The sequence below is a fragment of the Bactrocera oleae genome, chromosome X (assembly GCF_042242935.1).
Source record: "Bactrocera oleae isolate idBacOlea1 chromosome X, idBacOlea1, whole genome shotgun sequence".
Taxonomy (NCBI): Eukaryota; Metazoa; Arthropoda; class Insecta; order Diptera; family Tephritidae; genus Bactrocera; species Bactrocera oleae.
In genome coordinates this window covers 26725222-26750068 of record NC_091541.1, presented here as the reverse complement: position 1 = coordinate 26750068, position 24847 = coordinate 26725222, and the positions used below count along the sequence as shown (strand labels likewise).

The 24847-nt window shown below is 34.7% G+C and overlaps 1 protein-coding gene across 1 annotated transcript in view; it reads left to right on the top strand.

Moving 5' to 3' along the window:
- LOC106620102 (uncharacterized) overlaps positions 1-24847 on the top strand; it is a 51969-nt gene that overhangs the window by 7306 nt on the left and 19816 nt on the right. Inside the window, exons 2-5 of the mRNA XM_070112300.1 lie at positions 545-665; positions 1519-1906; positions 5361-5521; positions 6984-7597. Coding sequence (XP_069968401.1) covers positions 1821-1906; positions 5361-5521; positions 6984-7597 — 861 coding nt within the window. The 5' untranslated portion in view covers positions 545-665; positions 1519-1820. The remainder of the gene's footprint in view (positions 1-544; positions 666-1518; positions 1907-5360; positions 5522-6983; positions 7598-24847) is intronic.

Here is a 24847-nt window from a genome sequence, read left to right as displayed (position 1 = left end):
CAATATTTCAACTTACATATATAATAAGCATTTTGTGGATTTTCGTTTTCGGGAGTAACTGCCTTATTTGAATGTCCACTACTACAGTGTTCTTAGTCTTCCATGCTCATACGACCTGAACAAAATTTAGCAAACCATTAACGAATGCTTGGCGTCGATCCCGAAGCTATAATAGATATCTAGACAGTCACAACAAAATATAGTGTTTAATTAAAAGTGGAGGTTCCTTTTACCTTTTTTTTCAAAATAGGTAAGCTTGTGCCACCTAAAATACTACATATCATGAACTAATAATAAGTGTCTTTCGAACAAGTCAATTCTAACTTTTCAATCCGCCTAATAAATACGTTACGGTAGTAGCCCGATGTGACGGCCGAAATTTCGAAGTGTTTTCGTGAATTTTTTTCAGCAGAAAAGTAATGTGCGATCGTTTTGTAATTTTTACACGTTTTTATTACTATTTTCAAGCATACAAAGAAATTTGTTTACGCCTATACAAACAAATTTTTAATTTACAATAAATTTTTATTTCCCAATATTTTAGGATTCGTCAAAACAGGATAGTCCCGACGGAGATTTGCCCTAAAATATATCTAAAAATCCCAACGAATTTAAGGCTGAGAATCACTTGGTTGTTCAACAAAGCGTGAACCGGCGGACTCAAGGTTAGTATTCTTATTATTTAATAATAATAACATGATATAAATATTCACAAAATTTTATGGTTTTATACGGTTTAAAAAGGTACTAATTACGTTAAAAATCGAAATCAGCAGGGCAACCGTGTGCTGTTCCTTCTTCTAAATTGAAATTTTATAGACACAAGGTGGGAATTAATTTTATCTAGCATTACAGATTTACTTCGCATTACAGATTTAGATACTTTAGTTTTGTACTTTGGCTATTATTTATATTATTATACACTCTCGGTTTCATAATTTTAACCTTATCTATTTTAATCTTATCTTAAAATTTGTATTCAAAGAAGTATTTGAAAACGGCGTTTTATTGGAAGTGGGCTTTGTTTTAATCCAATTTTATCTATATACACCATACCGTATTTACCGTTGTATAGGAACTCGGGCAAATATCGGTCAATATGCTAGTTATCTTAATGATATTCAGAAATCTCCTTTTAATAACAGCCTATCCTTGTGCTTCGCCTTCTTGCTTGTGTTAATACATCCCCTAGCCCTCATATACTGTCTTTTTCTAGGAATGATAATATATATTGTGTTCGCATTATTCTCTGAAAATTCAATTGGTATGTAGGGAAATAGGTACATAGGTATGTGCTCCACTGAGTAGTATGAATACCTCCTCTAGCCATCATATACTGTATTTTTCTAGTAAAGATAATACTTGTATTTATTGTGTGTTTGCATTATTCTCTGAAAATACAATTAGTATGTAGGCAAATATGTACATATGTATGTGCTCCACTGAATAGTATGCCTTTGAATTCGTTTCCAAATTACTTTCAAAAACCTTAATTTTTATATCTTTTCGAACTTCCAGTTGGCTTAAACGGCCCGACGGTAGTCAATTCATATCGCGATTGCAAGATCAACTCTTGCCTCTTAACAGCGGAAACGCTGTCCCACTTTCTTTGCGTCGGGGCGGCTTGCCGCACTTTTGATGATCGCGCGATATTTAGTCGTAGAGAAGTATTAAAGCATATGCTATGCCATCGTAAGTGGACCTATTTACAGTGCAGCAGTAGTCACATAGGAAGTGTAATGTAAAACAACAGAGATTTCGAACACGTTGACCACAGGGAATGAAGTAGCGCTATTGCTGTTACCTCGCCAGTTTACCTAATGATGAGCAGGAGTAAGGCCACATTGACATCAATTACCAAAGCAACAACAATAAAGAAAACGAAAGACACGCTCTCAGACTTCAAGTAAGTGAAGCCCATAGATATCACGTATAGTCATTGTAAGGTGTCTTAAAATATGAAGGAATAAATCTGACTTCTAATCAATTTTAGTCATCTTAACTCCATTGTGTTATAAGAAGTAACGGTTATACATATGAGCAAATAACGCGGAGTGTATAAAAAGTAAAAATTTAGTCAGACGAAACAAAAAAGCAGCTTTGAATCGTTTAGTGGGGTCTTTTTTCTGAGAAAATTTACCATAGCAATGTATATATGTTTTATACCATCAGAAAGTAGAAATTTCAACAAACAAAAAGCCCATTGACAGTTAAAAAAAAGATATTTTGACGTTAAATTCTTTTAATGAAAAATAGGAGTTTTTTCAATTTTAAGTCAAAATAAGGTTTCCTCATTAATATTTTAAATAAAACGTACAGTGTGCTTTCGATATAAAATGGTAAGTTACCACTAAATTTTGAAAAATTATTTTTTTTTCTATAAAAATAAAAAACCCTAAAACTTGGATATTTGAATTTTTAACATTAGTTTCGAGTTTTTTGGACCAAGATGTTAATACACAAGCTGTATATCGAGAAACCCAGTTTTTATCTACATAAATATTATATAAAATCCAACTATGTACCTCCTCTTACCGACCTTAGATAGCCCGTAAATAATAATTTTTTATTTTTGTTATTTTATCTTTCGTTTCCAATGTATTTAATCTTACTATTTTTATACTCACGCAACATGTTGCTACAGAGTATAATAGTCTTGTTCACCTAACGGTTGTTTGTATCACCTAAAATAATCGAGTTAGATATAAGGTTATATATATATAAATGATCAGAATGAAGAGACGAGTTGAAATCCGGGTGACTGTCTGTCCGTCCGTCCGCACAAGCTGTGACTTATGTAAAAATTGAAATAATTTGATGAAACTTGGTAAAAATATTTCATGGTACCGTAAGACGGTTAGTATTGCAGATGGGCGTAACCACGACCACTGCCACGCCCACAAAACGCCATTAATCAAAAACAAATGAATTGCTATAACTAAACTCCACAATAAGATACAAGACTGTTATTTGGTATACACGATCACATTTGGGAGGGGATTTCTGCAGATTAAAAGTTTTTTTTAAAGTGGGCGTGGTCCCGCCCCCTAATAGGTTTAATGTGAATATCTTCTTAACCGCTAAAGCACACCGACACTGTGAAAATGGGTGAAATCGGATGGCAACTTCGCTCACTCCCCATATAATGGTGCTGTTAAAAACTAGTAAAATCGCGTAGATCAAGCACTAAACACGCCAGAGAAAATACTTTGTATCTCTGGGATGGTATAAGATGAATTTATAGGAACCGCTTTCAAAATTAGACAGTGGACATGACACCGCCTACTTTAAGATGAAACCCCATATCTTGGGATCTGCTTAACAGATTTCAACCAAACTCGGTACATAACAGTCCTCTTATATTTCTATGTTATAATTCGAAAATGGGCGAAATCGGAATTACAACATTTTCCTATTTCCCATACAACATCATTTTAAATTCCACCTGATTCTTTCACTTTCCACTATGCAAATCAAGCAACAATGATTATATCGGCGTAAAACTTTGCGTGAATAATACGCTTAAAGTATGCCACCTTGTGACCAAAAATTATCTAAATCGAACTAAAACTGTTCAAGCCCCTAAGTACTGAATATGTGGATCCCAGTGCCTATAGTTAATTTTTTACCGAAAATATCGGTCAATGTGTAAGATATATAGTTGAAATTCATATAATAAAATAAATAAATGAAACTCTCGATAATAGTATGTTTTGTGTCAAAAATTGGTTGAATCGGATCAATACTTCCTTTAGTTTAAAATTTTGCCAACACGGCTTGGATCCTTGCAAGTTGCGAGAGTATAAAACGTTCGGTGACACCTGAACTTACAACTTCCTTACTTGTTTATTTTGCTTTCAAAAATGGTTTACCCTGGTCTATTGTAAGTAACTAAATTTTTCTTAAGAATTTATAAGTAATACAATTTGTTTAAGAACAATAATTAATTTGTCCATAGAAAATAAACTCGAAGCCCTTGGAAAAATACTACCTTTTAATAAGATTATGTAAATTGGTATTGAATTATAGAACACATATACTCATGTTAAAACTTATTTATATCAATATTTATTTATGTATGTTTGAGTAGATGTCCATATTAAGAAAATGCATATTCAAGCATGTAAATGTGTGTACATACAGTTACGTTCACGAAAATAGGACTGCTCATTTAGGACCGAGAAAACATAATTTTTCAAAAAGTAATACATTTCAAATTCAATTCAACTACATAGACTAGTAACAGGATGTATAAATTTCATTATATTTCTTTCCGCTTTTCCGACAAAGGTAAATGTATTTCAAAGAAAGGTAAAAACGTGAATGTGAATCAACTACAAAAGGCCTAGAATTCATTAAAAACCCAAAATTTTTTTTTTACCTTTTACTGAAATAATATAATACTTCAACCAATATTTAATTCAATAGGCTTTGTTTTGATGTACAGCAGCATATCTTCATAGCACGGCGTGCATGCCCCTATTAACCTGACTGATTGTCGCTCTACATTCCATTAAACGTTTTTCCGTAAACATATTAAATGATATCTTCCCACTCATTTTCAAAGGGGTTCAAGGCAAGGAATAGAACAGTCCACCCTTTTTGACCAATATTGTTATGTTCGGAGAAATAATTTAAGATCCTTTTATGTTTTAAGCAATTTTTCGAAAATTCTTCCACGATATAATAAAGCATAACCTATTCTAATAGTTGGATATATTTGATCTGGTCCATAATGCTTTAAATTCTATTATTGGCCATGTACAAAAAAAAAAACTCCGAACCAGTACTAAATGTCTTGCAGACATATTAGATCAGTTTTTAGGATTGTAGGTTATTTCTGCAAAATTTTAAAACTGATAAGTACCACTTTACCTTCATCTGGTCTGTAAACCTTTGAAACATTTCACCATTTTGACTTTAACAACTTTATGTGGATATTTTTAAACCGAAATATGTTTTTCTAATACCACATAATATAGTTAAAGGTGATACATTTATGTGGGGTTCTGACGTTTAAATTGGGATCTACCAAATGTCTTTTAATTGTTCTCAGAGTTATGACTTTACTCTTTCTTAATTACGGACTTCGAAAAGACAATAATTAGTTAAACTTATTTTTTTTTGTCTAAAACAATCCTAATTGAGTTTTCCTACAAGGACTAGTTAATAGGAAAAATAGAAATACGGTTACTTTTGCAAAACCCAAATTAATATTTATTTTTTACATCGTTATGTAATGCTGAAAACACAATTTCGGGTATAATTGCTAAGGAAAATAGATACGCGTTTTCAATTATTATGAACATAACTCTACATACATATGTACGTACTTATTGTGTAATTGGTATGCATTACAGCCCTACAGTCTCATACATGGATTCTCTAAAACATCTGTCGAGGGCTGCCAATGACCAGGATGAAGAAGATCATCGAAAGTATGCCAGCGAGGAGATGCGACATTTCCGTTGCAAAGAACACAATAACTGCGTTTTCAATTGTAGCAAAAACAAATATTTTGGTATGTAACTAATATATAATATAAACATGTTATGTGTACAATATTATTTCACTTTATATTTTATTTGTGTATAATGAAGTAGAATCAAATTTTCCAACCAATGTTATACGTCTGAATATTATGCAATTCATTTGCATTCATAAACATACATACTTCGTGAGAAAATATAATAGTTAAGTGAATTCACCCGCTGCAGTCAAACAAACTAATCATAACGTACTTTGAAGTTAGTACGTACCAAAAGTGTAGATATTTTTCACGTGACTACCGGGTATCAATTGTACTCTCAGAAATATACCACTTCTTTTAGTTCGAAATATAATCACATTTAGGCTGTTTGGCAAACGTTAACTTTTTATAATAGTTGAGTTGGGGTGAAAAAAATCTATGGTGTAAACCAATTTTGTAAATTGAATGCAAATTGTCGACAATTGAATTGTTAAACAAATACTAATACAACGAGTATGTTCGAATATTTACAAATGAATACCATTACGATTTTTGATACCCTGAATAGGGTTTGCTACAAAGTTTGTAATACCCAAAAGAAAACGTTGGAGGCCCTATAAAGCATATATGGTCGATAAATGAATGGGGTGATGAGCCCGTCTATCTCTCTGTGCGTATATCCGTCTGTATATACGTGAACTAGTTCCTCAGTTTTTGAGACATCAATATGACACACGTCTTTCTCTCCCCTATTAGAACCACCGATATCAGACCACTGTGTATATAGCTGCCATACAAACTTCCCAATCAAACTCATGATCTTGTATGGGAAACTTTCACGAGACGTCTTCACGAAATTTGGCATGGATTATTATCCAAGGCACTTTGAAGAAATTGTTTAGATCGAACTCTATAGCATATTGCTGTCATGCAAATTGACAAATTTAACTGAATTCCGTGTATGGAAACCTTTTTTATATGATGAAATGAATGATTAAAAATTCTAGAAAACGATATTTAAAGTAAACAAAAATTTCAAGCTAAAAACTGTTTCTTCCATTATAAATTTAGCCTTTACTGGCATTTCTCCATCTGCGAGTGTTATTGAATGGTGCTTACGCAAAGAACCAGCTATTACAGACGGGAAGTATAACATTATTCTTAATTATTCGATTTCATAGTCTTTCAGAGTGATTAATGTTAATGCTTCTATTAAAAATTTTGTTTTATCAAGCTCCTCGGGTTAAAACTTGAGTAAATTGTACCTAAATCTGTATCTATGGAAAACTTGTCGAAAGTTAATATTTTGTCCAAATTGAGGTATTGAGACCCGTTCTGTCAAATATTAGGTATATACTTGTATTTTAATTATTATGTTATGTTAATTATGTACATATTATGCTTCTTAAATGATTGGCGTGATTGTAGCAACTATCATAAACCCGAATATCTTAGTTAAAATTTAATACTTTACTAATTAAGCATGAAAAGATAAAATTTTTTTTTCCAAAAGCTTTTCACCTAAGTGACCTAAGCCAGAAGAAACTGAACATACCATCCCCGCCTCTGTTTACTGAAATCGATGCTAATAACAGAATAAAAATACCGAGGACCGTGAGAGAATCTGTCCACAGCGATAACAAACGTTTATTCCAACAACAACCAAATCAACACAATCTCTATCTCCAATACAGTATGCTAGCAGCGAAACTGTTATGCACGTCAACCACGACAAGTGAAACATGCAGCTTGACGCAATATAATGCGACTGGAGCAGCGAATAGTTGGAGTAACTTTTCTGGAATCGGAAGATCTAATTCGGAAAAACTTGACAATCTCTATTTACAACAATACGATTCCCAGTCTGCTAATAGATATGATAACGCATTAAATGAAAATACATCTGAGCCACCAAAAATGAAAAAATATGATGCAAGGTTCGACGCTACTACTCTGCAGAAAGGCAATCATTGCAATGACATTGATCTGGGTGATATAGACTCCACCACACCCTTAACTACGTCTATGGAGGTGCGTGGCTCTATTCAAAATACTTCTATAGATGGGTTTTTTAATCGCAAACGTGGAAGGCCTCCAAACACTCGTTTTGTTGAGGTATACCCAAATGTAAGTAATATTTTGCTTTGTTTATGAATATTCAACTCCATATCTTTCTCATGAAGAAAGTAAACATTAATATATTCACACTAAGAGGTCCGTATTCTTCAAAAAACAAGTAAGGAAGGGCTAAGGTTTGGTTTATCCGAACATTTTGGCTGCGGTTATTCGTAGACTGATTTCACGCCATTTTTGTCCCCAAACTATAGCATAACCTGGATTTCGTTAACACACATCTTATTTTTTGAAACGGTACAAAGTAAAACGTAATTTTGAAAATTCTTATATTAGGTGTATGGGGGATGGTAGAATTATTGACCCAATGATATCCATTTGCCACCAGAGCTCACTTGTATAAAAAAAAGATGCCTTCTGAATTTAATTTAGACAATTCTTAGATCGATTGACATTTTCGATAAAAAATTTTCCATAGGTATTGTGGTCCACATATTAGATATGTGGAGGTTTAAACAGTAATTCGAACTAGATCAATTTTAGTTGAGAGGTGCCATACCTAGGATACACTCACAAGTCGAATATCTTTATTACGATAGCTGAATTGATTCTTGATGTATATACTGCAAAGTGGGAAAATCAGATGGTACTTAATAAGTGTGAGGTTGATTTTCAAACTGTACTGGATCTCAAGGTTATATTCTGCAAAAAATGTTGTTCAAATTGTTATAATCGTTCCTAAGATAATATTTATTGCTACTAACGAAAGCTCTCCATGGCTGCTTTGCATGCAGAGCTGAAGCCTTCGACACGCTTATTTACCGCGTCCGCAGTAAGCAAATTGTTCGTTTTAGTAGGAGCTTTCTGCAGTACAATCCCAGTTTATATTTCTAGACCTATGTACATATCATAAAAGCTCCAATCGTGCGTACATACAATAATAAGGCTACACTTTCCGGCCGACACTTTGCACAGACTTCTGCCGACTTTCCATTCCCCAAAAAGCCTGCCACAAAAGTACCTGATTGGATATGCCTATCCTTCAGCTTTTGTGATTTAGCTTTACCCAAGATTCACCACAAGAAGACAACTCGCTACATACACTACATCCTAAGATATCTTACATACTGACCTATATACACATATGGTATAAAATCAACGAGAAGTGCGACAAACATATGGGGTCTAGATGAAGTACTGAATTAACTTTATCCATTTTTATAGTCAAATCAGATTATTATCATTTCATTTCTTTAAGATATATAGCAAAATCACGGATATTTTCGGTAATAAAGTCAGTCGTAACTATTGACGTCATAGGTATAGGCCCATTTCGACTAATTTTGAATGAGAGATGCCCCACCTTAAGTTTATAATAAGATCTTGTTAGACACCTTCAGTAATGGTGGGTTTAATTAATCTCGATTTTTGAAAGAAAGAATCTGATGTAATTTAAATAGGTGTCATTTCAGAGATTGTAATCCAATCTCGCTATAGGTATATCAAAATTTAACATATAATTTGGTTATAATTAGTCGAATAGTTGCTGAGATATAGAATTTACGTAGAAGCCACTGCACTTATCTAATTTTTATACCGATTGGCATGCACTATATTTATTTAATATTATATTTACTGTTGGTGGTGGTTCCTGTTTGGAGATATTCGATGAATATTATTCCGTTAACATCCCAAAATAGAGATGTCATCACATTACCAGCCAGCTGTTGCGTTTTCGCTCTCTTTGGATTCGGCTCGTCGTCTGTTATCCACTCAGCCGACTGTCTTTTAGCTACCAGTATAAAGTACTGCAGCATCCATTTTGTACCGAGCTTCACACAGAATGCAATAATTGACGAATCAAAAGTCAGCTTACCGTCAAATTTATAAACGCATCGTTTGAAGGTAAGTGCTAAATAAAAGTCATATGGAAAAAGTTCTAGTAACGCACCCTATAGACTTTTCGAATATCGAAAGTATAGGCATTCTGGGCCGAGTATGAACGACATCTATACTATATACATGTACCACCCTGACAGCAGAAAGTTGTTCATTGTCAACTTTCAAACCGATGAGGCTTTTTTGATCGTACTATCAAAGCAACAGAAGGTTCCAAGAATTCAGACCACAGGATTGCTGAAAAAGAAAAATGGAAATCAATTTTCATAAGTAGCCCAGTTGCCTCATTATTCAATCCATCACATATGTCCTTGCGTTTCAGGAGTTTTGAAAAGTTAATATAATACACCGGATTTTTTTTGTTATCGCACATTTTGTATTTTCAACATAACACACACCCCCCTAGTGTGTCTAGTATCCGATTTCGCATTTTCACAGTGTATCATAAAATCTGCAAATAAATAAAAGTGTTATGCTGTGCAAAAGTGGTAAAAGTATACGAATAATTTATTCCAAATGACATTTTACAAACCTTTTCGTAAACTTGTGGGTTTCATTGTGGTAACTTCGCTGGTATGTTCATGAAATAACGTACATTTATAGAAACACCTGATCGGAATTAATTTCTGTGCTATTGCATATTTAGCCAAACCTTGCTATCACTAATGCCACACAAAACCGAAGAATTCGATTCAATATTTATTAGTGTCACAAATATTTTACTAATAAGGTCTTAAATGCTTTAACTATAAATTTTACGACTTCATATCCGGATGTAAGATTCACAAAAATATATAAGTACATAAATGTGAGGGAATACTTATAGACATGTAGGTACTTTTGTCCTACATACATGCTCATGGAATTATTTAAATACTAACAAGTAAGGAAGGGCTAAGTTCGGATGTAACCGAACATTTTATACTCTCGCAAAGTCAAATGGTATACTCGTTTGAGATTTCTTTGTGGATTGACTGATATTTTCGGTAGAAGGTCAACTATAGGCAATGGGGTCCATATATTTAGTACTTAGGGGTTTGAACAGTTTTGGTTCGATTTAGACAATTTTTGGCCGCAAGGTGGCATACTTTAATTACATTATTCACGAAAAGTTCTACCCCGATATAATCATTGTTACCTGATTTGCATAGTGGAAAGTGAAAGAATCAGATGGAATTGAAAATGGTGTTACATGGGAAGTAGGCGTGGTTGTAGTCCGATTTCGCCAATTTTCGCACTATGACATAGAAACATGAAAAGAACATTATGCACCGAATTTGGTTGAAATCGGTTAAGCAGATCTCAAGATATGGGTTTTCACCTAAAAGTGGGCTGTGCCACGCCCACTGTCTAATTTTGAAAGCGGTTCCTATAAATTCATCTTATACCATCTCAGAGATAAAATTTAATGTCTCTGGCGTGTTTAGTGCTTGATTTATGGCGCTTTTAGTAGTTTTTAACAGTACCGTTATATGGGGAGTGGGCGGAGTTGCCACCCGATTTCAACTATTTTCACACCGTCAATAGAAGTGCTAAAAACATTTGCTTCTAGTGAATTTTGTTATTATAGCGTTAGCGGTTTAGGAGATATGCACATTAAACCTATTAGAACCGGGACCACGCCCACTTTAAAAAAAAAAGTTTTAACTGCAGATGCCCCTCCCTAATGTGATCCTGTGTACCAAATAACAGTCTTGTATCTTATTGCGGAGCTTAGTTATGGCAAGTTATTTGTTTTTGATTAATGGCGCTTTGTGGGCGTGGCAGTGGTCCGATTACGCCCATCTGCAATACCAACCGTCTCACGGTACCAAGAAACATGTCTACCAAGTTTCATAAAGATATCTCAATTTTTACTCAAGTTAGAGCTTGCACGGACGGACAGACAGTCACCCGGATTTCAACTCGTCTCTTCATCCTGATCATTTATATATATATAACCCTATATCTAACTCGATTAGTTTTAGGTGATACAAAAAACCGTTAGGTGAACAAAACTATTATACTCTGTAGCAACAGGTTGCGAGAGTATAAAAAAAAACTAAATACATAGTATGTACACAAATACATGTGGCAGTGGTGGTAACTAGAAAATCCACATTTCTCTGATTTACGCTTTTGATTCACTTTTTTATAGCTGCCATACAATCCTCTAAAAAGTCCGATCAGAACAATTTCTTCGGAGATTATACCATTGCTTTAGGCAATAATCCGTGCCAAATTTCTTGAATATATCTCGTCAAATGAAATAGTTTTCCACACAAGCACTTGATTCCGAACGTTGGGTTTGTATGAATAATATATACTACAGTGATCGGATCAGAACTATTTCGTCGGAGATTGCACAATTGTCTTATCTCGTCAAATGAAAAAGTTTTCCATAGAAGAATTTGATTTCGACCATTTAGTTTGTATGGCAACTATATGCTATAGTGGTCCGATATCGGTGGTTCTGACAAATGGTGAGAAAAGGACGTGGGAAAAATTTCAGATCGATATCTCAAAAACTGAGGGACTAGTTTGCGTTTATACAGACAGACAGACATAGCTAAATCGACTCAGCTCGTTATGCTGATCTTTTATAAATATGTTTTATGTGGACTCCAACGATCCCTTCTGGGTGTATCGTGGCAAACTTAATGTACCCTGTTCAGAGTTTTATAACAAAATGACTTGCCATGACATTGTGTGTGTTCTTCTTTATCATTTTTTCTTATGTTATATTTCTAATAAAATATGCTTTGTTTTGGTTTTTTGCTTCTCCAGTAAAATGTATGAAATGTAATTTACAGCTTTTTTGATTTTATGTGACGATTTATAACATACATGTATGTATGTATAATCTTTGAAGTTGATCAATTTGTAGTAGAGTCAATCGTGCTATAAGAAAGTCAAATCCAGTGCTTTTTATAAAAGTTGTTAGAGTTGAATAAATTAATTTTATTGGCTAAATTTTTAGGCAATTATCCATAAGCAAAATAAGCATACCGCAAAATAACCTTAGAAGGTTTTGAACCAGCGAATATAATTAACTTCTGAAGTCTATGTACTTGTATATCAATAAAAAGTTGAAAATGATTAATGATTATATTTGTTTCAGATCGCTTGACCGCAGTATATTTTAAGTAAAACCTTTCTTTTCACGGATATTTTTAACAGTAATTGTAGATTAATTATTCGGTAAATCGATGTCAGTCATACCAATTGCAAAGCTGCCATTCTCCTTCGCAATAGACTTTATATTATAATTAAATATCAGATTAATTAGGAAAATCAAGTTCTTTAACAGTAAGTGTATTAAAACGCATTTATTAAGAATTTCAAAAATCACAATTTTATTTTTATAAACAATCTTTACATAATGAGCTACGCTTTTAAATTATTTCCTAAATCTTTTTTAATGAGGAACAAATGTAATGTTTTTCTTTTTCGCATTCAACGATATTTTACTACAAGCTATTATTAACTTATTAACTGTAAAATCATACTCTCTTAGTTTTTATTTTATTTTTTCATTGTCTCAGTTCATTTATTAGGGTAAATATCTGAAGATAGCATCAGGCAGTCGCCTTTTATATCATTGATGTGAGCGCAGATACTCTGAAAATTATGAAATAAAATTTGTAATGTTGATATTCGAGAAATCATGAAATTAAAAATTTTTGTTAGAACAATAAAATTGCCTACAATGAAAGGACCTTCTGCACTAGTAGCTCGACTGTAAGCGACATACATACATATGTAACAGGTCATTCAATAATCCGTAGGATTTCAACCTCTAATCGATGCACAGTAATATTACATTGGATTATTTTACTATAGAGTATGTGAATCAAGTACAAATAAAGATATAAAAATAAAACTGTCCACCTCATGTCTAAAAATTGTCGCAATCAGAGCGTAAATTTTGAAGCTGCCAGATACCGAAAAGGTGGTCCTCAGTGCCTATCGTTAACTTTTTAGCAAAAGTATGGGTACCCGTGAGATGTATTATTTAAATTTTCTGATAACAATATGAAATTCTTTTCTACCCCCATATATTAGGTAAAGTAAAAAGTTCGTTCGGTTTTTTATTGATTTTTCAAAAGATGATAACTTTGTGTACATTTGTCCGATTCAAGTCAAATATGCGCCGTTTTATTCGTAAACGTGTTGCCAACAAAATGCCACCTTCATTATACTCCTTTCGTAGAAGGCTGCGTCCCTATTGGCAAAAGAACTTGGAGAGCCAATTTTCACAGGCCTCTCTTGAGGCCAACTTCTCACCATTAAGCGCGTTTGCCATGGACTGGAAAAGACGGTAATCACTTGGTGTCAGATCCGGACTCTAAGGTGGGTGCATTAGAACCTCCCATCCGAGCTCCCGGAGCTTCTTGCGCGTCACCAAAAACGTGTGTGGTCTGGCATTGTCCTAGCCAAAGATGGCCTCTTCTGGATGAGTTCTGCCTTTAAGCGGTCCAGTTGTTGGCAGTAGAGGGCCGAATTGAGCGTTTGGCCATAGGGAAGCAGCTCGTAGTAGATGATTCCTTGCCAATCCCACCAAACACACAGCAAAACCTTCCTGGCCGTCAATCCGGTCTGAGCCGCTTCCCCGAGCTTTGACCACGACCGTTTGCGCTCGATGTTGTCGTAAGTTACCCATTTTTTATCGCCCGTCACAATCCGATTCAGAAACGCAGATGAAAATTTGGTCTATCATGTTTTTTTGCGTTAGTTCGTATGGCACCCAAACATCGAGCTTCTTTTTGAATCCAAGGTTATGCAAATGGTTCCAAACGGTTTTCTGGTTTATCTAAGTTCCTCAGCAATTAAATAAATGCTTACGTGACGGTCTGTTTCCACTATTTCCATGATTTTATCGCAATTTTCGAAAACAGGCCTCCCGACGCGTGGTGCATCTTTGACATCGAAATTAACGGAACCTAGCAAACCACTTTTGTGCTACACGTTCGTTTACAGTATCGGGCCCATAAACTAAATTAATTTTTTCAGCCGCTTTGGCTGCTTTTTCGCCTTGATCGAAGAAAAGTTGTAAAATATAGCGAATTTTCTCTTTGCTGGTGTCCATCTTTGACGAGCGCTCACAACGTACTGAGTCAATCAGCCGACTGTCTTTTAGCTATATAGTATATATTACTGCAGCATCCATTTTGTACCGAGCTTCACACAGAATGCAATAATTGACGAATCAAAAGTCAGCTTTATCGTCAAATTTATAAACGCATCGTTTGAAGGTAAGTGCTAAATAAAAGTCATATGGAAAAAGTTCTAGTAACGCACCCTATAGACTTTTCGAATATCGAAAGTCTAGGCATTCTGGGCCGAGTATGAACGACATCTATACTATATACATGTACCACCCTGACAGCAGAAAGTTGTTCATTGTCAACTTTCAAACCGATGAGGCTTTTTTGATCGTACTATCAAAGCAACAGAAGGTTCCAAGAATTCAGACCACAGGATTGCTGAAAAAGAAAAATGGAAATCAATTTTCATAAGTAGCCCAGTTGCCTCATTATTCAATCCATCACATATGTCCTTGCGTTTCAGGAGTTTTGAAAAGTTAATATAATACACCGGATTTTTTTTGTTATCGCACATTTTGTATTTTCAACATAACACACACCCCCCTAGTGTGTCTAGTATCCGATTTCGCATTTTCACAGTGTATCATAAAATCTGCAAATAAATAAAAGTGTTATGCTGTGCAAAAGTGGTAAAAGTATACGAATAATTTATTCCAAATGACATTTTACAAACCTTTTCGTAAACTTGTGGGTTTCATTGTGGTAACTTCGCTGGTATGTTCATGAAATAACGTACATTTATAGAAACACCTGATCGGAATTAATTTCTGTGCTATTGCATATTTAGCCAAACCTTGCTATCACTAATGCCACACAAAACCGAAGAATTCGATTCAATATTTATTAGTGTCACAAATATTTTACTAATAAGGTCTTAAATGCTTTAACTATAAATTTTACGACTTCATATCCGGATGTAAGATTCACAAAAATATATAAGTACATAAATGTGAGGGAATACTTATAGACATGTAGGTACTTTTGTCCTACATACATGCTCATGGAATTATTTAAATACTAACAAGTAAGGAAGGGCTAAGTTCGGATGTAACCGAACATTTTATACTCTCGCAAAGTCAAATGGTATACTCGTTTGAGATTTCTTTGTGGATTGACTGATATTTTCGGTAGAAGGTCAACTATAGGCAATGGGGTCCATATATTTAGTACTTAGGGGTTTGAACAGTTTTGGTTCGATTTAGACAATTTTTGGCCGCAAGGTGGCATACTTTAATTACATTATTCACGAAAAGTTCTACCCCGATATAATCATTGTTACCTGATTTGCATAGTGGAAAGTGAAAGAATCAGATGGAATTGAAAATGGTGTTACATGGGAAGTAGGCGTGGTTGTAGTCCGATTTCGCCAATTTTCGCACTATGACATAGAAACATGAAAAGAACATTATGCACCGAATTTGGTTGAAATCGGTTAAGCAGATCTCAAGATATGGGTTTTCACCTAAAAGTGGGCTGTGCCACGCCCACTGTCTAATTTTGAAAGCGGTTCCTATAAATTCATCTTATACCATCTCAGAGATAAAATTTAATGTCTCTGGCGTGTTTAGTGCTTGATTTATGGCGCTTTTAGTAGTTTTTAACAGTACCGTTATATGGGGAGTGGGCGGAGTTGCCACCCGATTTCAACTATTTTCACACCGTCAATAGAAGTGCTAAAAACATTTGCTTCTAGTGAATTTTGTTATTATAGCATTAGCGGTTTAGGAGATATGCACATTAAACCTATTAGAACCGGGACCACGCCCACTTTAAAAAAAAAAGTTTTAACTGCAGATGCCCCTCCCTAATGTGATCCTGTGTACCAAATAACAGTCTTGTATCTTATTGCGGAGCTTAGTTATGGCAAGTTATTTGTTTTTGATTAATGGCGCTTTGTGGGCGTGGCAGTGGTCCGATTACGCCCATCTGCAATACCAACCGTCTCACGGTACCAAGAAACATGTCTACCAAGTTTCATAAAGATATCTCAATTTTTACTCAAGTTAGAGCTTGCACGGACGGACAGACAGTCACCCGGATTTCAACTCGTCTCTTCATCCTGATCATTTATATATATATAACCCTATATCTAACTCGATTAGTTTTAGGTGATACAAAAAACCGTTAGGTGAACAAAACTATTATACTCTGTAGCAACAGGTTGCGAGAGTATAAAAAAAAACTAAATACATAGTATGTACACAAATACATGTGGCAGTGGTGGTAACTAGAAAATCCACATTTCTCTGATTTACGCTTTTGATTCACTTTTTTATAGCTGCCATACAATCCTCTAAAAAGTCCGATCAGAACAATTTCTTCGGAGATTATACCATTGCTTTAGGCAATAATCCGTGCCAAATTTCTTGAATATATCTCGTCAAATGAAATAGTTTTCCACACAAGCACTTGATTCCGAACGTTGGGTTTGTATGAATAATATATACTACAGTGATCGGATCAGAACTATTTCGTCGGAGATTGCACAATTGTCTTATCTCGTCAAATGAAAAAGTTTTCCATAGAAGAATTTGATTTCGACCATTTAGTTTGTATGGCAACTATATGCTATAGTGGTCCGATATCGGTGGTTCTGACAAATGGTGAGAAAAGGACGTGGGAAAAATTTCAGATCGATATCTCAAAAACTGAGGGACTAGTTTGCGTTTATACAGACAGACAGACATAGCTAAATCGACTCAGCTCGTTATGCTGATCTTTTATAAATATGTTTTATGTGGACTCCAACGATCCCTTCTGGGTGTATCGTGGCAAACTTAATGTACCCTGTTCAGAGTTTTATAACAAAATGACTTGCCATGACATTGTGTGTGTTCTTCTTTATCATTTTTTCTTATGTTATATTTCTAATAAAATATGCTTTGTTTTGGTTTTTTGCTTCTCCAGTAAAATGTATGAAATGTAATTTACCGCTTTTTTGATTTTATGTGACGATTTATAACATACATGTATGTATAATCTTTGAAGTTGATCAATTTGTAGTAGAGTCAATCGTGCTATAAGAAAGTCAAATCCAGTGCTTTTTATAAAAGTTGTTAGAGTTGAATAAATTAATTTTATTGGCTAAATTTTTAGGCAATTATCCATAAGCAAAATAAGCATACCGCAAAATAACCTTAGAAGGTTTTGAACCAGCGAATATAATTAACTTCTGAAGTCTATGTACTTGTATATCAATAAAAAGTTGAAAATGATTAATGATTATATTCGTTTCAGATCGCTTGACCGCAGTATATTTTAAGTAAAACCTTTCTTTTCACGGATATTTTTAACAGTAATTGTAGATTAATTATTCGGTAAATCGATGTCAGTCATACCAATTGCAAAGCTGCCATTCTCCTTCGCAATAGACTTTATATTATAATTAAATATCAGATTAATTAGGAAAATCAAGTTCTTTAACAGTAAGTGTATTTAAAACGCATTTATTAAGAATTTCAAAAATCACAATTTTATTTTTATAAACAATCTTTACATAATGAGCTACGCTTTTAAATTATTTCCTAAATCTTTTTTAATGAGGAACAAATGTAATGTTTTTCTTTTTCGCATTCAACGATATTTTACTACAAGCTATTATTAACTTATTAACTGTAAAATCATACTCTCTTAGTTTTTATTTTATTTTTTCATTGTCTCAGTTCATTTATTAGGGTAAATATCTGAAGATAGCATCAGGCAGTCGCCTTTTATATCATTGATGTGAGCGCAGATACTCTGAAAATTATGAAATAAAATTTGTAATGTTGATATTCGAGAAATCATGAAATTAAAAATTTTTGTTAGAACAATAAAATTGCCTACAATGAAAGGACCTTCTGCACTAGTAGCTCGACTGTAAGCGACATACATACATATGTAACAGGTCATTCAATAATCCGTAGGATTTCAACCTCTAATCGATGCACAGTAATATTACATTGGATTATTTTACTATAGAGTATGTGAATCAAGTACAAATAAAGATATAAAAATAAAACTGTCCACCTCATGTCTAAAAATTGTCGCAATCAGAGCGTAAATTTTGAAGCTGCCAGATACCGAAAAGGTGGTCCTCAGTGCCTATCGTTAACTTTTTAGCAAAAGTATGGGTACCCGTGAGATGTATTATTTAAATTTTCTGATAACAATATGAAATTCTTTTCTACCCCCATATATTAGGTAAAGTAAAAAGTTCGTTCGGTTTTTTATTGATTTTTCAAAAGATGATAACTTTGTGTACATTTGTCCGATTCAAGTCAAATATGCGCCGTTTTATTCGTAAACGTGTTGCCAACAAAATGCCACCTTCATTATACTCCTTTCGTAGAAGGCTGCGTCCCTATTGGCAAAAGAACTTGGAGAGCCAATTTTCACAGGCCTCTCTTGAGGCCAACTTCTCACCATTAAGCGCGTTTGCCATGGACTGGAAAAGACGGTAATCACTTGGTGTCAGATCCGGACTCTAAGGTGGGTGCATTAGAACCTCCCATCCGAGCTCCCGGAGCTTCTTGCGCGTCACCAAAAACGTGTGTGGTCTGGCATTGTCCTAGCCAAAGATGGCCTCTTCTGGATGAGTTCTGCCTTTAAGCGGTCCAGTTGTTGGCAGTAGAGGGCCGAATTGAGCGTTTGGCCATAGGGAAGCAGCTCGTAGTAGATGATTCCTTGCCAATCCCACCAAACACACAGCAAAACCTTCCTGGCCGTCAATCCGGTCTGAGCCGCTTCCCCGAGCTTTGACCACGACCGTTTGCGCTCGATGTTGTCGTAAGTTACCCATTTTTTATCGCCCGTCACAATCCGATTCAGAAACGCAGATGAAAATTTGGTCTATCATGTTTTTTTGCGTTAGTTCGTATGGCACCCAAACATCGAGCTTCTTTTTGAATCCAAGGTTATGCAAATGGTTCCAAACGGTTTTCTGGTTTATCTAAGTTCCTCAGCAATTAAATAAATGCTTACGTGACGGTCTGTTTCCACTATTTCCATGATTTTATCGCAATTTTCGAAAACAGGCCTCCCGACGCGTGGTGCATCTTTGACATCGAAATTAACGGAACCTAGCAAACCACTTTTGTGCTACACGTTCGTTTACAGTATCGGGCCCATAAACTAAATTAATTTTTTCAGCCGCTTTGGCTGCTTTTTCGCCTTGATCGAAGAAAAGTTGTAAAATATAGCGAATTTTCTCTTTGCTGGTGTCCATCTTTGACGAGCGCTCACAACGTACTGAGTCAATCAGCCGACTGTCTTTTAGCTATATAGTATATATTACTGCAGCATCCATTTTGTACCGAGCTTCACACAGAATGCAATAATTGACGAATCAAAAGTCAGCTTTATCGTCAAATTTATAAACGCATCGTTTGAAGGTAAGTGCTAAATAAAAGTCATATGGAAAAAGTTCTAGTAACGCACCCTATAGACTTTTCGAATATCGAAAGTCTAGGCATTCTGGGCCGAGTATGAACGACATCTATACTATATACATGTACCACCCTGACAGCAGAAAGTTGTTCATTGTCAACTTTCAAACCGATGAAGCTTTTTGATCGTACTATCAAAGCAACAGAAGGTTCCAAGAATTCAGACCACAGGATTGCTGAAAAAGAAAAATGGAAATCAATTTTCATAAGTAGCCCAGTTGCCTCATTATTCAATCCATCACATATGTCCTTGCGTTTCAGGAGTTTTGAAAAGTTAACCTCCTACCAAAATATTCTCCTTTTCACTTATAAGTATATGAATTCAAAAAATTTTAGACGTGAGATGGCATACTTTAAACCCACTATTTGTGCAAAGGTTTATTCCGATAACTTCATTGGTGTTTGATTTATATATAACAAATTTTTAAGAAAATTCACATTTTCAAAGTTGACGTTTTTACGCCCATTGTCCAATTGAGTCCTATGAATGCCTTTTCAGCTATTTCGAGTGTGAAATACAATGCTTCAACGTATATATTGAATGCTTTATCGTATTTTTATTAGTTTTCCAAATAACCGCTATATGGGGAGTTTTTGAAGTGGTACCCTATGGAAAGACTTCCTCTCAGCAAGCTTGGTTGGCCCACGACACATTTCTTAAAACATTGTACCACAGTTGCCCCCACCCATTCTTCGATGCTCCGTACCAAATTATAGTTTTGTTTTTCTAATTTGGAACTAAGTTATAGCCTTTAATAATTTTTCACTCAACTGCGTTTTATGGGCGTGGAAATGGGCCGAGTTCAGCCATCTACAACACTAATCTTCTGATGGTGCCAAGGGGATATCTCAATTTTGTATGTCATACATATGTATGTCATTTTCTCAAACTTGCAATGAATATTTTGTGGTCTCCACTTTGTACACATTTCCAAGTATTTTAGGGTTGAAAAGCAAATATCCGTATTTAAAATAATTTCCCTTAATGTTTTTCTATCAGCGCTTAAAAGTACTAAATCTGTATCCACCATGCTTAGAGAAACTTAATATAAAATTTGGATTCTGCATTTTGTTTTGTCCGTCTATCCATGAAAGCGACAATTAAAAAAAATATGTATATATGTGGTATCTTGGTTTATTTAATACACGTCTTGGCGACGTGATTATAGATAAAATGATCCGAAACTCCTCTCTTTGCCTTTCGAGAGAGCTCATGAACTTTCAGTGCTGCCAAGAAAACCCACGAGTTCATGAGCTACTGAACAGATGACAACCAAAACAATGAACTGCCAGATAAAATCCCGTTAAAATTAACTGACAACTTCAGTTCATTATTTTTCGTAAGAAAGTTTAATGCTGAAGCAGCAATAGTTAATGTGATATTGTTAATTAAAAATATTTGTATAAGTGTTTATATATAAAATAAAATTGAGTAGGTGGTAAAATATCTTCAAATCCCTACGGAAGCATTTGTGTGTAAACTTTATTTTTTGAATTTTTTTCCCATATATGTAAATATATAAAGTTGAGTTATTTTTAAAGCTCTTATTTTCTTTTCGGTCCTTATAGTTTTAAATAATTAATTATTACTGAAAACTGGGTGTAGGATATTTTCTATATATGTAAATATGTAAATATTAGGCATTAGTTATATTTATTTATTTATTTTAAATATTTGCTGTCCACAGCTTTATTATATGTGAATGTGATATTTTGTTTATAAAATTTTAAGTTTTTTCTTATATGATGAATTTTGTATATTTTTATATTATTTGTGAATTTTGGAAATTATTGTGATTTTATTTTGTACCTATATGGGTGATATAGGTCTACGGGGGAACCGAGCACCCAAAACTAACTTCGGTAACTCGCCTTTTGTATACATCAGCGGTGGTGTAGAAATTACAAATTCCCAAAAAATGTAATAAAAATTCCCTAACTTAATTCTTTCCACAGTGGCACCACTGTCAAATGTTATAAAAAATGTGGACTTTTACAGCGCTCTCTCGATTTTCGGATCATATTATCCATGGACGTGATAGCCAAAATCCAACTGACATTCTTAGCTTAGGATTTAATATCTTATATGCGTATTTAGGTAACGGTGATCAGCATCAGGTGATGATGCTCTCAATATGTAATGCATTATTATGATAGCTTAATTAATGTATGTAAGAGAGATAGCAGTAGTGTTACTCTTAGGATAACAATGTAAAGTAGAATGTAGGATAACTTAACCCTTAGTTGTACTAATATAAATGAACTTAATATTAACCTGTGAATGCATGAATTAAATAAATTTAAAGATATATTTAATGTGGGTGTCGCCACATATATCTTGATGAAACTTGGTGCACGTATTTCTTTGCACTCTGAGGAGGTGGGTATTGCAGCTGAGCAAATCGGCCATTGCCACAAGCAAAAACTACTTGACCACAATGGACCAAATTCGGCGCACAAAATGATTTAGAAAGCTTTTAAGTTCCATCAGATTTTTGCACCTATACTGTAAATGAAGCACCAATTAAGATATCGGAAAAATATTTGAACAGTATTTAATGTATCTTCCCATAAAGAAGGATGATGAATTAGTGAATTTTGTTAGTTATGTTAATTTTAGTATATAAAACAAAGTATAGAAAAACAAGTAAGGAAGGGCTAAGTTCGGATGTAACCGAACATTTTATACTCTCGCAAAGTCAAATGGTATACTCGTTTGAGATTTCTTTGTGGATTGACTGATATTTTCGGTAGAAGGCCAACTATAGGCACTGGGGTTCACATATTTAGTACTTAGGGGTTTGAACAGTTTTGGTTCGATTTAGACAATTTTTGGCCGCAAGGTGGCATACTTTAATTGCATTATTCACGCAAAGTTTTACCCCGATATAATCATTGTTACCTGATTTGCATAGTGGAAAGTGAAAGAATCAGATGGAATTGAAAATGGTGTTACATGGGAAGTAAGCGTGGTTGTAGTCCGATTTCGCCAATTTTCGCACTATGACATAGAAACATGAAAAGAACGTTATGCACCGAATTTGGTTGAAATCGGTTAAGCAGATTATGGGTTTTTACCTAAAAGTGGGCTGTGCCACGCCCACTGTCTAATTTTGAACGCGGTTCCTATAAAGTCATCTTATACCATCTCAGAGATAAAATTTAATGTCTCTGGCGTGTTTAGTGCTTGATTTATGGCGCTTTTAGTAGTTTTTAACAGTACCGTTATATGGGGAGTAAGCGGAGTTGCCACCCGATTTCAACTATTTTCACACCGTCAATAGAAGTGCTAAAAACATGCTTCTAGTGAATTTTGTTATTATAGCATTAGCGGTTTAGGAGATATGCACATTAAACCTATTAGAGGCGGGACCACGCCCACTTTTAAAAAAAAGTTTTAACTGCAGATGCCCCTCCCTAATGTGATCCTATGTACCAAATAACCGTCTTGTATCTTATTGCGGAGCTTAGTTATGGCAAGTTATTTGTTTTTGATTAATGGCGTTTTGTGGGCGTGGCAGTGGTCCGATTACGCCCATCTGCAATACCAACCGTCTCACGGTACCAAGAAACATGTCTACCAAGTTTCATAAAGATATCTCAATTTTTACTCAAGTTAGAGCTTGCACGGACGGACAGACGGACGGACGGGCGGACAGACAGTCACCCGGATTTCAACTCGTCTCTTCATCCTGATCATTTATATATATATAACCCTATATCTAACTCGATTAGTTTTAGGTGATACAAACAACCGTTAGGTGAACAAAACTATTATACTCTGTAGCAACAGGTTGCGAGAGTATAATAATAGTACTCATCACCTGACTGACCTGATTTAATGAGATTACTGTATTGTAATTGCTTGACAATCTCGTCGACTATCGAATTTTGAATTCTTTCGACATACCATATATATTCTAATATAACAATTTACTTGTACAAAAGCCATAATACGGGAGACAATTGTTTTTCTCATTTTATTATATATGTATATTTACCTACATAAACATATGTAGGTATATAAGAATAAAAACTTATATGGAGCGTTTACTATCTTCTGGCTAAATATGACGTTGTAAATTTTCGCTGTCTGGCAGTAGTTGAAAATATTGTATTTCATTTCTCTGAGCTGTCTGCTTGTATACATGGTTGTCTAATACCTATTTGTGGTTGAGCACAAAAAAAAATTGTTTCAAAATAATAAAAAATGTTTTAGAATGGACGGTAGCGACAAGTATGTAACAGTGGGTAAACGAAATATGCTCAGTTTAAATGTAAATTAATGCATGGTCTACCAACAAGGACGCCGTGATGTAAAAATTAAATAAAACACTAAAATTTAGTAAAAATTGGTTCTGTTTTTTTTTTATTATTCAGATAATTTTATGTCATTTATGCTTTAAACAAAATGTGGGCCAAATTGGGGGCTCCGTTCGCATATCTCCACTCGTTTACGCCAATTCTCGATGACGCGGTGAAGCATTTCGGCTGGAAATTCCCCATTTCTAAAATTAACAAGTCGCCAAACTTTGCATGCACTGTGGCCATGCTAGACGTGAAACATGAGGCGACGCACCGTCTTGTTGAAAATAGAGACCGTGCGCGTCGGTCAATATCGTGTTATAACGCTCGCTATGGATGGTAACAGCATTTCCTACTTCATTTCGAAGGAAATAAGGTCCGATGATGCGGCAGTAGCACAATCCGCATCAAACGGTCAGTTTTTGGGAATGCAATTGCGTTTCCTGAACCACACAAAGATTTGACTCACCCCAATAGCGACAATGTTGTTTGTTGACGAAGCCATTAAGCCAGAATTGGCCCTTATCTGAAAAGATAGTTTTTTGATGAAAATCGTCGTTGGCGTCCATCTTTTTCAGCTCTTGTGT